This window comes from Vulpes lagopus, chromosome 2 (genome assembly GCF_018345385.1).
Source record: "Vulpes lagopus strain Blue_001 chromosome 2, ASM1834538v1, whole genome shotgun sequence".
Taxonomy (NCBI): domain Eukaryota; kingdom Metazoa; phylum Chordata; class Mammalia; order Carnivora; family Canidae; genus Vulpes; species Vulpes lagopus.
The window spans coordinates 150,046,236-150,059,831 of NC_054825.1; the positions used below are offsets into that span (position 1 = coordinate 150,046,236).

General features: G+C 43.2%; 1 protein-coding gene across 7 annotated transcripts in view; it reads right to left on the minus strand.

The window, feature by feature from the left end:
- The window catches only part of SPATA6L (spermatogenesis associated 6 like), a 47,100-nt gene that overhangs the window by 19,021 nt on the left and 14,483 nt on the right, over nt 1-13,596 (minus strand). For all 7 annotated transcript variants that reach the window (XM_041746075.1, XM_041746074.1, XM_041746077.1 and 4 more), the window contains one exon: nt 5,456-5,580. In XM_041746075.1, coding sequence (XP_041602009.1) covers nt 5,456-5,580 — 125 coding nt within the window. The remainder of the gene's footprint in view (nt 1-5,455; nt 5,581-13,596) is intronic.

Sequence of the window (13,596 nt, forward strand, 5' to 3'; positions counted from 1 at the left end):
TGCAGCCACCCCCTACCTCCCGTCTTCCCCTCCCCAAGCATGATCCTCCACTCTGCTCTCCCCAGATACCACTACCTGGCCAGGTAATTCCTTATCCTGGGGGTGCCTTCCCTTTCTTCCTTTCCTGCCCAAGCCCCACCCATCTCTCAGAGTCTGCCCTCACCCTATCGCCCTCCAGGCTCCCCCAGCACATATTTACTTATATAACATATCACCAGTACTTCCAAGAAGGGTTTGCATCCGCTGAAGCTCTAGAAGGAGGAGACTGATGTGGCTGCATCCATACCACATGCGCCAGGTTTCGGTAGAGGCTCTCATGGGTGAATGCACATAACCCTCACACAACCCAGGCATCACACCATTCTGTCCTCATTTTTACATGGGAGAAAGCAGGCTTGGAGAGGTTAGTCTGACCAGTGCCATGCAGCTGGGGATTGGTAGAGCCAGGAGTTAGCTGCATATTTCTTCCTTCTTAAACACATTCATTCCGATGCATGCATTCATCTGGTCTACAAAACAAGTCTTTACAAGTCCTTACAGGCACAACCTATATCTTCAGCTCTTTTTTTTTTTTCTTTTTTGGCCTTTAGAATGTGGTATGCCTATACAAGCAGTAGACCTGGACTGGTGACTCAAGATTCTGGGCTTGCAAACACACGAACCCAGTTGGTGCACAGCCAGATAATCCAGGGGAGGATTTGACAAACAGTGCACAATGACAGGACCAGTGCAGCCTCACCTTCAGTTAGGAAAGAGACTGCCCACACGAAGAGGAGGGTGGGTGGGTTGCAAGGTCCACAGCGCTACTGGTGGAATCACGAGACCTTGCATGTGTACCAAACCTCAGGTTCCCCCGTGACCTAGCTGCCTGAGCCTGAACAAGTCAGATGTGAGCCACAGATTTGTGCCATTGTCTCATCACCTTATGGGGAGGCAGTGTTAACCCTTGAATGACAGTATGATAAACGATAACCGCTCACATCGTGTACTTGACTACATACCAGGTAGGATGCTAAACATTCCAGGTAGCTTTAACCCTCACAAGGACCCTATGGGGGGAGTACTATTACCAGTCCATTTTACAGCTGAGGAAACTAAGGCATACAGAGACTATGTAATTCACCCAAAGTCACAGTCACTGAGAGACAAAATGGGGACCGAGTCCAGACAATCCTCCACACATGACCTCTGCATATGTGACTGCCTTGCCAGCCTTCAAAGTCCTGCTGTACTTTGCCTGGAGAAGAGGAGGAGGAGGAGGGTGCACCTCCCAGCAAGGAATTCACACTCGGTAACACATTCTTGTTCCCCTCCCATAAATCCCCTTCTTAAATAAAACCTTAAAAAAAAAAAAAAGGTGGGGGGGGGGACATCTGGGTGGCTCAGTGGTTGAGCCTTTGGCTCAGGGCGTGATCCTGGGGTCCTGGGATCCAGTCCCACATAGGGCTCCCCACAGGGAGCCTGCTTCTCCCTCTGCCTGTGTCCCTGCCTCTCTCTGTGTGTCTCTCATGAATAAATAAAATCTTAAAAAAATAATAATAACTCCCCTCCTGATAGTGGCTTACAAACACTAAGAAGGAATGTACTCCCTTTTCCACAGCAGTACTGATTTTAGTATAATAGCTCAGAACTGAAATTTGCAGGCTTTCTCTTGTCCAGTTTCCTTAGCAACAGGACGAGGGTGACGATGGTTAGGTCAACAAATGGATTTAACAGTGCAATTTTTCCGGCAGCCCCGGTGGCTCAGCAGTTTAGCGCCGCCTTTCGCCTTGGTGGCTCAGCGGTTTAGTGCCGCCTTCGGCCCAGGGCGTGAAACTGGAGACCTGGAATCGAGTCCCACATCAGGCTTCTCTGCCTCTCTCTCTGTTTCTGTGTCCCTCATAAATAATTAAATAAAATCTTAAAAAAAAAAAATAACAGTGCAATTTTTCTAGAATCACAGCACTAAAGGAAAAGTGAAATTATTAACTAAAAGTTAGTGATTATGAGGGATCCCTGGGTGGCGCAGCGGTTTGGCGCCTGCCTTTGGCCCAGGGCGCGATCCTGGAGACCCGGGATCGAATCCCACGTCGGGCTCCCGGTGCATGGAGCCTGCTTCTCCCTCTGCCTGTGTCTCTGCCTCTCTCTCTATCTCTCTGTGACTATCATAAATAAATAAAAAAATTAAAAAAATTTTCTAAAATAAATAAATAAATAAATAAATAAAAGTTAGTGATTATGAAATAATACTCTGCTTATTTTTTTAAAGATTTATTTATTTATTTATGATAGAGACACAGGAGGAGGGAGAAGCAGGCTCCATGCCGGCAGCCCAACGTGGGACCTGATTCCAGGACTCCAGGATCACGCCCTAGGCCAAAGGCAGGCACTAAACCGCTGAGCCACCCAGGGATCCCCTCTTTCTGCTTATTTGACAGATTCAGTCTTCACCTAACAAGAAAACAAATTATGTGAAAAAAAATTCTTGGGGCACTTGGCTGGCTCAGTAAGTAGAGCATGTGACTCTCAATCTCGGGGTTGTCAGTTCAAGCCCTATGTTGGGCCTAAAGCTCAGTTTTTAAAAAAATTTAAATTTAAATTTAAAAAGACAAACAAAACAAAAATTTCTTGACCTTGGCAAGAAAGGTGGGGAGAAAAAGCTGTTAAAGTATCAAGTGAAATAAAACGAAATACAAAATACAAAATAAAACGAAATATAAAGAAAAAGTCACATTTTAGTGGAAGAAATAAATCTGATTCTTAATGACTTAATAACTTAAGAGAAAATAAATGAAGTGAATGATTTGCCTGCCTGGCACACATGATCCACACTCACATTCTATGATATTAATAGAGACAAAGTGGACACTGGGCTGAAATAAACATGAGCAAAGCAGTCTCTCACAGTGACCAAGGGCGCAAACTTGGAAGTCCCACAGGCCAGCATAAGAATCCCTGTTCCATCACTGACCAGCTCTGTGGCTTTAAGCACATTTCTTAAACTCCCTCTACCAGCTTCTACATCCATAAAACAAGCTAAAGAACAGCAGTCACATTGCAGAGTGAAGAAGGCTTGAACAAGATAATTCATGTATGAAACTCAGCACACTACGACCCAGCAATTGCACTGTTGGGGATTTACCCCAAAGATTCAGATGCAATGAAACGTCGGGACACCTGCACCCCGATGTTTCTATCAGCAATGGCCACAATAGCCAAACTGTGGAAGGAGCCTCGGTGTCCATCGAAAGATGAATGGATAAAGAAGATGTGGTTTATGTATACAATGGAATATTACTCAGCAATTAGAAACGACAAATACCCACCATTTGCTTCAACGTGGATGGAACTGGAGGGTATTATGCTGAGTGAAATAAGTCAATCGGAGAAGGACAAACAGTGTATGTTCTCATTCATTTGGGGAATATAAATAATAGTGAAAGGGAATATAAAGGAAGGGAAAAGAAATGTTGGGAAATATCAGGAAGGGAGACAGAACATAAAGACTCCTAACTCGGGGAAACGAACTAGGGGTGGTGGAAGGGGAGGAGGGCGGATGTTGGAGGGGAATGGGTGGCGGGCACTGAGGTGGACACTTGATGGGATGAGCACTGGGTGTTTTTCTGTATGTTGGTAAATTGAACACCAATAAAAATTAATTAAAAAAGAAAGAAAGAAAGAAAGAAAGAAAGAAAGAAAGAAAGAAAGAAAGAAAGAAAGAAAGAAAAAAAAAAGAAAAAAAAAAGAAACTCAGCACAGTATCTGGCATCAAGGGAGCATGCAACGAATATCAGCTATCATTAAAACTGTGGCAACTGGTTTTATTTTGCTTTCTAGAACATTGGAGAGATGTTGAGCTCCTCTACCTTTTTAAAAGTTGTTCAGAGTTTCATTAACTTCATTGATCCTTTACCTGTAATGTGGGAGGATCCTTCTGCAATTGTAAAGCCCTTTCTCTAAGGATCACTTGCGTTTACGAATAACTGTAAATACAGCTTCCTATATGTTCTTCTTCCTATTTATGTGCATAAAGTTAAACAGAGTTGACATTTGGGAAAAGACAAGAACATGTGTTTCTCCTTTTCTTGATACTCAGCTGGATACCAGCCAGTGTTTGCAGATGGCTTTTACTCAATACAAACTCAGGCAAACCAAAGTTAATATAAAGAGTATCCCCCACATGATTCTCACTAGTTTTATCCTTCCAGCTTCTGAAGAGCAATATACCAATAACTCAAAATAATAAAGGCAAGCATTCTTTTGAGTACCATGGATATAAGTGACAAAGAATATCTCCAAGGGAAAAAAAAAAAAGGTGTTGGTGATATTCAACAAACCCTCTAAGATTATAGACGGTTTTTAAGTTATGGTCATTAGCAATTCTGATGAGCACAGCTTTGGATGAATGTTTGCTGTTTGAAGTATTTGAACTAGAAGCTCTGTCATCATAAACATCACAGAATCAAGGGTCCTGTGCGTGACATATTCTGCACAGTCCTCTCAGCAAAATGGGAGGCTGTAATATTTTATTAAATCATAACAGTAGCAATTCATGGGGGAGTAACAGGAAAGGTGAGTATTAAATAGGCTTTTTTTTTTTTAAGATTCTATTTATTTATTCATGAGAGACACAGAGAGAGAGGCAGAGGGAGAAGCAGGCTCCCTACGGGGAGCCCGATGTGAGATTCGATCCCAGGACTCCAAAGGCAGATGCTCAACCACTGAGCCACCCAGGCACCCCTAAATAGGCTTTGTAAATTCATAAATCTGTGCCCCTCCAACAGAGGCCATCCAAGTAACATAAAGCTCAAGAAAACTGCCAGAGCTCTTGTGGAGCTGGAAACCATTACAGATATCTTCAAAACGAATATTTTGAATTTGGATTCAGGTAATGCCCTTCCCCCCAAAAAAAACAGATTGTCCTCTGAATAACTGTTGTGTCTCTTAAGACCCTTCAGTAGTATCACTGCGAACCTCTCTGTCACTTTCCCTTCCATTAAGTGGAGATGGTGATACCTGCCTTAGCTGGTGTGATAGCTCTCATGAGGAAAATAATATAGCATATGAAAACCCAAAAGCTCAAAATAAATGAAAGGAAGCATTACTACTACCACAACTCTGTTTTGCTTTCGTCATTACTTCTCAAACAATAGCTATGATTAAATATATTGGAATCAAACCTTTCAGTTAGTTGGCATGCAGAAGAAATGGAAAAGCATCCTTATAGGTACGTAACAGTGTGAGTTAAGCAATGATTTGGTATGACCAGGTGAAGACCTCCCCCACCTCTCCTATCAGTGGTGGGAATAATTTGGTATTTCAAATGGGGCATCTAAATGGGGCCACCAAACAGAAAAACAGGGGTTCTAACTGAGATGAGGTAAAAACTGGCCCCAGGGAAAGCTCTATCAGAATAAAATGTCCAGGTCCCAAGAACCTCTCCCAACAGAAGTTGAGGCAGGCACGAATCACTTACTGGAAAACCTGCAAACGTCTTCATGAGCACCTCCCTGCACATCCCAGGGAGTGAAGGTGTCAGCTTGGGTTCGGGAAAAAGAAAGTCCCGTGTGTTGTCTTCATAGCAAGCCAATTCTTCCCACACTGGAAGGGAAGGAGAAAAGTCAGAAGTTGATTTGCATTTTCAAAATAATCCACACTCGAGTTGAACAAAATAAAAGCTTAGACAGGTGACAGCAGAGATGGCACTCAGACAAAAATAGACATTTTGATCAAAGCACCTGTTATTCAAGAGGTGGAGTACAAGGGATTTCTACTACTGTTTATCTCATGGATGATTGTTTTTAAAGATTTTATTTATTTGGCAGAGTGAGAGAGACAGCATAAGAAGAGGGAGGGGCAAGGGACAGGGAGAACCAAGCTACCAAGCTCCTCGCTGAGCAGGGAGCCCGATGTGAGTCTCAATCCCAGGACCCCAGGATCATGACCTGAGCTGAAGGCAGACTCTCAGCCACTGAGCCACCCAGGGACTCCTCATGGATAATTTTTAAAAGCCTTCCCAAGTCATAACCGAGAGAAAAAAAAGTAAAGGATTTCTCCACAAAACAAAGAGAAAAATCTCTTTTCATCCATCTGACTGTCCATCCATCAATACTTCCACCTATCCTTTCCTTCAGCAATGGTCTCTAAGGACATGCCTTGAGCCAGGTCCTAGGGGTAGAACAGGACAAGACAGACAATGCACCATTCATGCAGAGCTGACACGGTAGACTGGAGGGCAACGTGTCCTCTGATGCAGGGATACCAACATCCCCATGGCCCACGGAAGCTGTGGTTCTTTGCAGGGCTGGTACCAGCCTCCCATGGTACGCATTTCCAAACTGTGTGGGGACATTACATGGGCAGGAGCCAAAGGTGCAAGTATGTCCCTCAGTGCTCAAGACGCCCCTGTACTACATTCTAATGTCCTAACATTCTATAATGTATATAATTGCAGCATAATTACAAAACAAGAAGCCATTTGATAATTGGTTGAGCCTAGAACCTACTATCACCAATTAACACAAAGCACTTTCTTTGCATGATCTTAAAATACAGTGTATTTTCAGGAATGCAGCTACCACATAAATCACAGAACAACTGTACCTGCCTGTGTTCTGATCTGTACCAAGACCCTACTGGCATTTTGAAAATCATGCCGCATCTAAATACTTCCTTATGCTCAACTTCCTTATGCTATACCTATCATTTTATTTAAAACCATCTTATTTTTATTTCTCCTTTGTTACAGCTGACATATACTGTTTGCAGTGATGTGTGTAAGCTGGTTTTATTAACTATGAATATTACTTCCATATGGCAAAAGGGATGCTACAAAACACTGACTACCAAAAGAAGATCTATGAGGCATGAGTCACAGAGTCAAAGGGAGGAGAAGCAGCGAGCAGAGCCTTCCCTGTCTACACAGCAGGTGCTACACAGAGGTGCACACCGAGAGTGGCCCCTGCACAGAGTTCCACCCAAGATGAAACCGTAGTCAAAGAGGTAGGTTTATGGTTTGGTGACTGCCATTCTACATGGAGAAGAATTCTGATGAGGGTGTATTTCTGGCGCACCAACGGTAGGAAACACCTGACATTATCAGATACAACAGATGAATTTCTTCCTACTTATTCCACTCCATTAGTGTTTGGGTTCTATAAGGATCAAAGTGCAAAAAGAACACATTCTCTCTTTCTCATCACTACATCATGTCTTTCCTCTCGTCTCATCTCAGACCTGCTCCAGCTACAGGATTGAGGATGTCTTTCCCTCCTCCACCACATACTTACAACAACATGCCATGCTGTTCCTTCCAGAATGCCCTTTCTTCCTTCCTATTCCAGTTGATATCCCATTCATCTTTCCAGTTTCTCCTTAGATGTCTCCCTATGTCACCAAGATAACAGGTCCAACACAGAACTCTTTAATTGTTCCCACAAATAAGCTCTCCCTTATTCCTCCCATCAGAAAAACCAGTACCACATGCTTGAGCCAAAAATCTAGGCTTTATCCTTTTTTTTTTTAAAGATTTATTCATTTATTTATGATAGACACAGAGGAGAGAGAGAGAGAGAGAGAGAGAGAGGCAGAGGGAGAAGCAGGCTCCATGCCGGGACCCCGACGCGGGACTCGATCCCGGGACTCCAGGATCGCGCCCTGGGCCAAAGGCAGGTGCCAAACCGCTGAGCCACCCAGGGATCCCTATGCTTTATCCTTGATTCCACTCTTTTGCTCCTCATAGTAACCCATTAGCTAGTTCTGTTGACTCCATCTCCAAAATTAATCCAAAATCTGTGTCCTCTCCCCACATTCACAGGCACTGGTCCCAGCCCCGTCACCTCTCTCCCAGAGCACTGCCACTGCGTCTAAGCTGGCCTCCCTGCTTTCATTCTTCCTGCACACACACCTATCCCACACACTGTGATGTTATAAATACACCAGATTGTGCCTTTCATCTCCTTGAAACTTCCAACGGGCTTCCTATCATGCTAGAATAAAACCTAAGCATCTTACCCTGGCCTTTAGGATTCCATGTAATTGGGCCTCCTTGCATCTCCCTCCTACCTGATCTGTTAACACTCTCCTCCTGGATCACTCGCGGTCCTCCCTGCTCCCCTTCCTGCTACCCCTCAAACACACCCAGCTCACCTCTACCTTAGACGTTTGCCCCATGTTGTCCCTGTAATGTTCCTTCCCCGGGTCTCTGCATGGCTGGCTGCCTCCTACCAAATGATGGGCCTCGGCTGAAATGTGTCATCTCTTCAGAAAGGTGGCCCCTCAACAACCTAAAGGAGCCTGGAACTCCCCACCCCATCACCCTACTTAACTTTCTATCCAACATGTACCACTAACCAGGACTGTCATTCGGACATGGATTTGTGACCCGCTCCTGTCAATGCTCGGTGAACGCAGTGACTGCTCCGTTGGGTACTGTATCCCGGGCAGGGCGGTCCCCAGAGGGCTGTGGTGTGAGTGCAGGGCACAGGCCACACGGGGCCCAGGGTGGCCGCCTCGCCTGGAGACGGGCCATTCTGCCAGCGTCTCTCATACGCCCCTTGAGATGTTGCTAAAGACGGATATTGTAAAGATTTTTGGGTTTATTTAGTGGAAGGAGGGGCAGAGGGAGAGGGAGAGAAACAGTCCCCCTGCCGAGCACAGAGCCAGACACAGGCTCAACGTGGGGCTCGATCCCAGGACCCCAAGACCACGACCCAAGCCGAAACCAAGAGTCGGGAGCTCAACCGACAGAGCCACCCAGGTGCCCTCAAAGATGGACATTTTAAAACTGCACTTCAGTGGCAATCAGGAGAGAGGTGTGGTGCAGCATCCTGCAGTTGCCTCCAGGCAGATGATGTGAGATAATTTATGGCCCTGCTTACATCAGGTGCTCAGGTAGCATCAGTTACTCTGAGACTCAGTGTCCACCACCATAAGAGAAGGGAGACATGAATATGTCTTTGTACCTCGTCAGTATTCTTTGTCCTTTATGCTATTATCGCCTGTTGACACTGGGGGTGGGTGGACTCGGAATCTCTTGCAATAGTAATGAGAAAAATCCTCTGTTCATTCATTTCTCAATCACTTCTTTTCAATTTTTTCTTTTTTCTTCTTTTTTTTTAAGATTTTATTTATTTACTCATGAGAAACAGAGAGAGACTGAGAGAGAGAGAAAGAGAAGCAGGCTCCACGCAGAGAGCCTGACACGGGACTCGATCCTGGGCCTCGAGATCACGCCCTGGGCAGAAGGTAGCGCTAAACCGTTGAGCCACCCAGGCTGCCTCCTTTCAATTTTTTCAATCCCTTTTCATTCATATGTTCAAGAAATACACATTGAGGGGCGCCTCAGTCAGTTGAGTGTCTGCCTTCACTTTAGTTCATTATCTTAGGGTCCTGGGATCAAGCCCCTCATCGGGCTCCCTGCTCAGTGGGGAGCCTGCTTCTCCCCCTGCTTCTCCCCCTGCTCATGCTCTCTCTCTCACTAGCTCTATCTCAAATAAATAAATAAAATATATTTTTAAAATAAAATAAATAAAATCTTAAAAAAAACCAACAAGTAAAGAAATACACCTTGAGAACCTTCTGTGTGCTAGGAGTTCTAGACACAGAATGTATTCTAGGGAATACAACAGGTACAATTCCTGCCCTCCTGGAGCTTACAGTCCACAAGTGGTAAACAATTATATGAATAAATCTACAATGTACATTGATGATAAAGAGGAAGGTGGAGAGGCGGTGGGAAGGTGGGTGCAGCTCTAAGATCCATCTTCTGCTTCATCCCAGCCTCATTTTCATCAGTACTCCTTTGACAGTGCTCCCTGTGATAGGCATGACCTCCCACCCCTGCTGGCCAGAGAGACTTCCTCCACTCAGAGATCTCACAGGTGCAACCAGAAAATGGGCAGGGATGTGACAATCTCCTCACCCATCACTAGCAATGAAATACAGCTTTCTACTGAGGCCTATAGTGCCATTGTTAAGAACTGTTTCCAGGTTCAGACAGAGCTGGTTCAAATCCCTGCCCCACCATTCACCAGCTATGTGACCAGGAGCAAATTACATAAATAATCTAGTTTCAGCTTCCTCTTCAGGAAAACATAAAAGTCATAATAGTACCTATCCCTTGGGGTTACTGTGAGGGCACATGGCATATGTAAGGTACAGAGCATGTGCCATTATCAGGACTGCTCCATGACACCAACCCAGCAGAAGTCCCAGCACTACCTGGTCCTGGAAATCCTGTGTTTTCAATCACGTGTTCCGATGAAAGCAAACACCTGAATGCATGGTATGATGCTCTCCACACTGGGCCTGTCCTTTTTCCTTTCACAGGCTTTTGGCCAGCTCTTGTCACTGCATCCAACATGTCAACTACTAAATCAGTATTCATGTATTTAGCAAGAATTAAAATAAAAATAAAAGTCAGAGAACTGGAGGCATGCTCATCTACTATCTTTGGAATCACAGGGATAAAGAAATTAAAACTGGAAAAGAGAAATAAAAGGCTGATGTTTTTCAATTCTTTCTCTCTGCTTTGGTCACATTCTAGAGTCCAAACTGCCACCCATTGTAAAAATGTCAGCATGCCTAGGAGATGCTATGGCAAGAGCCTTGGTTATAAATAATAAACATATACATAGGCTGAGCAGTTCTCATAGGCCAAGTGAAATGTCTGAGAGAAATCAGTGTTCTGGGATGCCTGGGTGGCTCAGTGGTTGAGCGTCTGCCTTCGGCTCAGGTCGTGATTATGGGGTCCTGGGATCGAGTCCTGCATCGGGCTCCCTGCAGGAGTCTGCTTCTCCTTCTGCCTATGTCTCTACCTCTCTCTGTGTGTCTCTCATGAATAAATAAATAAAATCTCTAAAAAGAAAAAAAAGAATATCTAACACTTACAGAGTATATCAGAATTGACAGCTTGCTTCCCATGATGGAGTCTCATCTGATGCCTTCTTTACAGATAAGAAAACTGGCTCTGTGAGTAGATGACACTTACGATGCCACATGGCAAAGTAGGAATTCAAAATCTTATTATCTGAGGCAAGAGTTGTTTCACTGCTGATGCCTAGTAAACGCCACTACAAAGTATAAAACCAACTCTGATTGAAGGAACGGGTGCCCCCCAAAATAGCATTTTATAGCTGGACTGAACATGCATGACTTCTCCCCAAGGAGAGGTTTTTATCAGAGATCAGTAAAAAGAGAATGCTAAGCTCCCAGTCAAACAGGATTACACTGCTGCCCCCCTGTGTCCATTCGCTTTTTCCCATCTTTGTAAACAGGAACCAGAGGAGTTTCCACCACTTCTAAGCCAAATCATTAGACAACTTCAAATCTAAAGCACTTATATCATTAACATAATGGTCATAATATGTCTTTTGACTCTAGGTGTGTTTGAAAGCAATGTGAATAAACATCCAACAATAAAATAATATCTACAGCAAAACGAAAAGTTAAGGACTTCAGCCAAGTGAAGGATTAGTTCCTGTAAACCTAACTGTGGCCCATGTGACCCTACATGAGACAAATCATTCTTGTTTAATTATCTAGTATCAAGAACCAGCAGAGCAAGATGGCTCACCATCACCATCCTGCCTGGTACCACTAGTGTGATACCAGCAACACAGTGTGGGGCATGTTCTGAGTACACCCTCAATGAATATACGTTGGAGGGATGCCTGGGTGGCTCAGGGCGTGATCCCAGGTCTGGGTAGTCCCGCATCAGGCTCCTGCAGGGAACCTGCTTCTTCCTCTGCCTGTATCTCTGCCTCTTTCTCTGTATCTCTCATAAATAAATAAATAAAACCTTAAAAAAAACACAATCTATAAATAAATAAATATATAAATAAGTAAATGAATGACAAATTAGTGGATCATTTTGTAATGCATCTGAAGTTGAGTGAAATTATTTTGAGCAATTCTAATTTAATGCTACTAGAAATTACAATCTCCAATACAAGGACCGTAGACAAAAGGAAAACAAGCATAATACAGCTTCCATCTTATATCTGAGTAACTTCTGAGTTATTAACCAATATGTATGCACCCAGCCTCAACATTCTCCATCATGACCTTGAACTCCTCTTGCAACCTTCTCAAAGATGGGTTTCTAGTCATGTGAAAAACATATGGCAATTTAAGATATGTTAAATTTTAAAAAGCAAGTTGCAGAACATGTATATTCAACCAACTTGTATACTATACATATATTAAATACTAGATATACATTCATGAATATATACGTGTGCATCTATATATATGTATGTGTTTTAGGTTTCATTGAATACTAAATGTATTCTTATCATTTAAGATAATTAATGTAGGGACACCTGGGTGGCTCCGTTGGTTAAGCGTCTGCCTTCAGCTCCAGTCATGATCCTGGGGTCCCAGGATGAGCGCTGCATCAGCCTCCCTGCTCAGTGGAGAACTTGCTTCTCCCTCTGCCTCCTTCCCCACTCGTGTTCTCTCTCTTGCTTGCTCACCCTCTCAAATAACTAAATATTTTTTTAAAATATAAGAATTTATACCAAAATGCAATGTTAACATATAGATATCACTCCACAAGGATCAAAGGGCACTTAAAGTCATGTTATACAAAAGAAAAGAAAGAAAAACTATGGGAAAATGTAAATTTTTAAGAAGTCAATTTTAAATTTTAGGTTATCACAAAACATATCTAAAGAGAAGGGGACAGAAAATATATTTTAAAGAAAGTATATATTTTGTAAACAATAAATTAAAATATAATATCCAGCATTAGCTAGGATATGGGCAAGAGGCATGCCATATACTACTGAATACAGCAATAATGGAAACTTGCTGGCGATCAGTTTACTCCCAGGTGACAAGATATGGATCGTTCAGTCTAGTACAGTCACTCCCCTTATCCACAGTGAATTATGTTCCAAGGCCTCAGTGGATGCCTGAAACAGCAAATTGTACTGAATCCTAAATGCACTACATTTTTTCCTATGCATACATACCCATGATAAAGTTTAACTTATAAATTAGGCTTAGTAAGAGATTAAGAACAATAACTAATAATAAAACAGAATAACTATAACAACAGACTATAATAAAAGTCATGGGAGGGCAGCCTGGGTGGCTCAGCGGTTTAGCGCCACCTTCAGCAGAGGGCATGGTACTGGAGACCTCGGATCGGGTCCCAGGTCGGGCTCCCTGTGTGGAGCCTGCTTCTTCTCCCTCTGCCTGTGTCTCTGCCTCTCTCTCTCTCCCACTGTGTCTCTCATGAATAAATAAATAAAACTAAAAAGAAAAAAAAAAAGAAAAATCCCATCCTGGAGCCTGGGTTTAAAAAAAAAGTCATGGGAATGTGGTCTCTTGCAAAATATCTTATTGTACTATATTGACCCTTCTTGTGATGATGTGATTTGCTAAAATGCCTACATAGTGAGATGAAATGAGATGAATGTCAGTAATTGTGACTCAGTGTTAGGCCACTACTGACTTCCTGACAATGTCAGAGGAGGATCACCTGCTTTTGGACCACGGGTAACTGAAATCACAGAAATCAGAACTACAGATACTGTAAATCTATTCTTTACAAATATACCAAGAGAAAAAAATAATTTCATAAATATGTAAAAAACAAAACCTAAATGT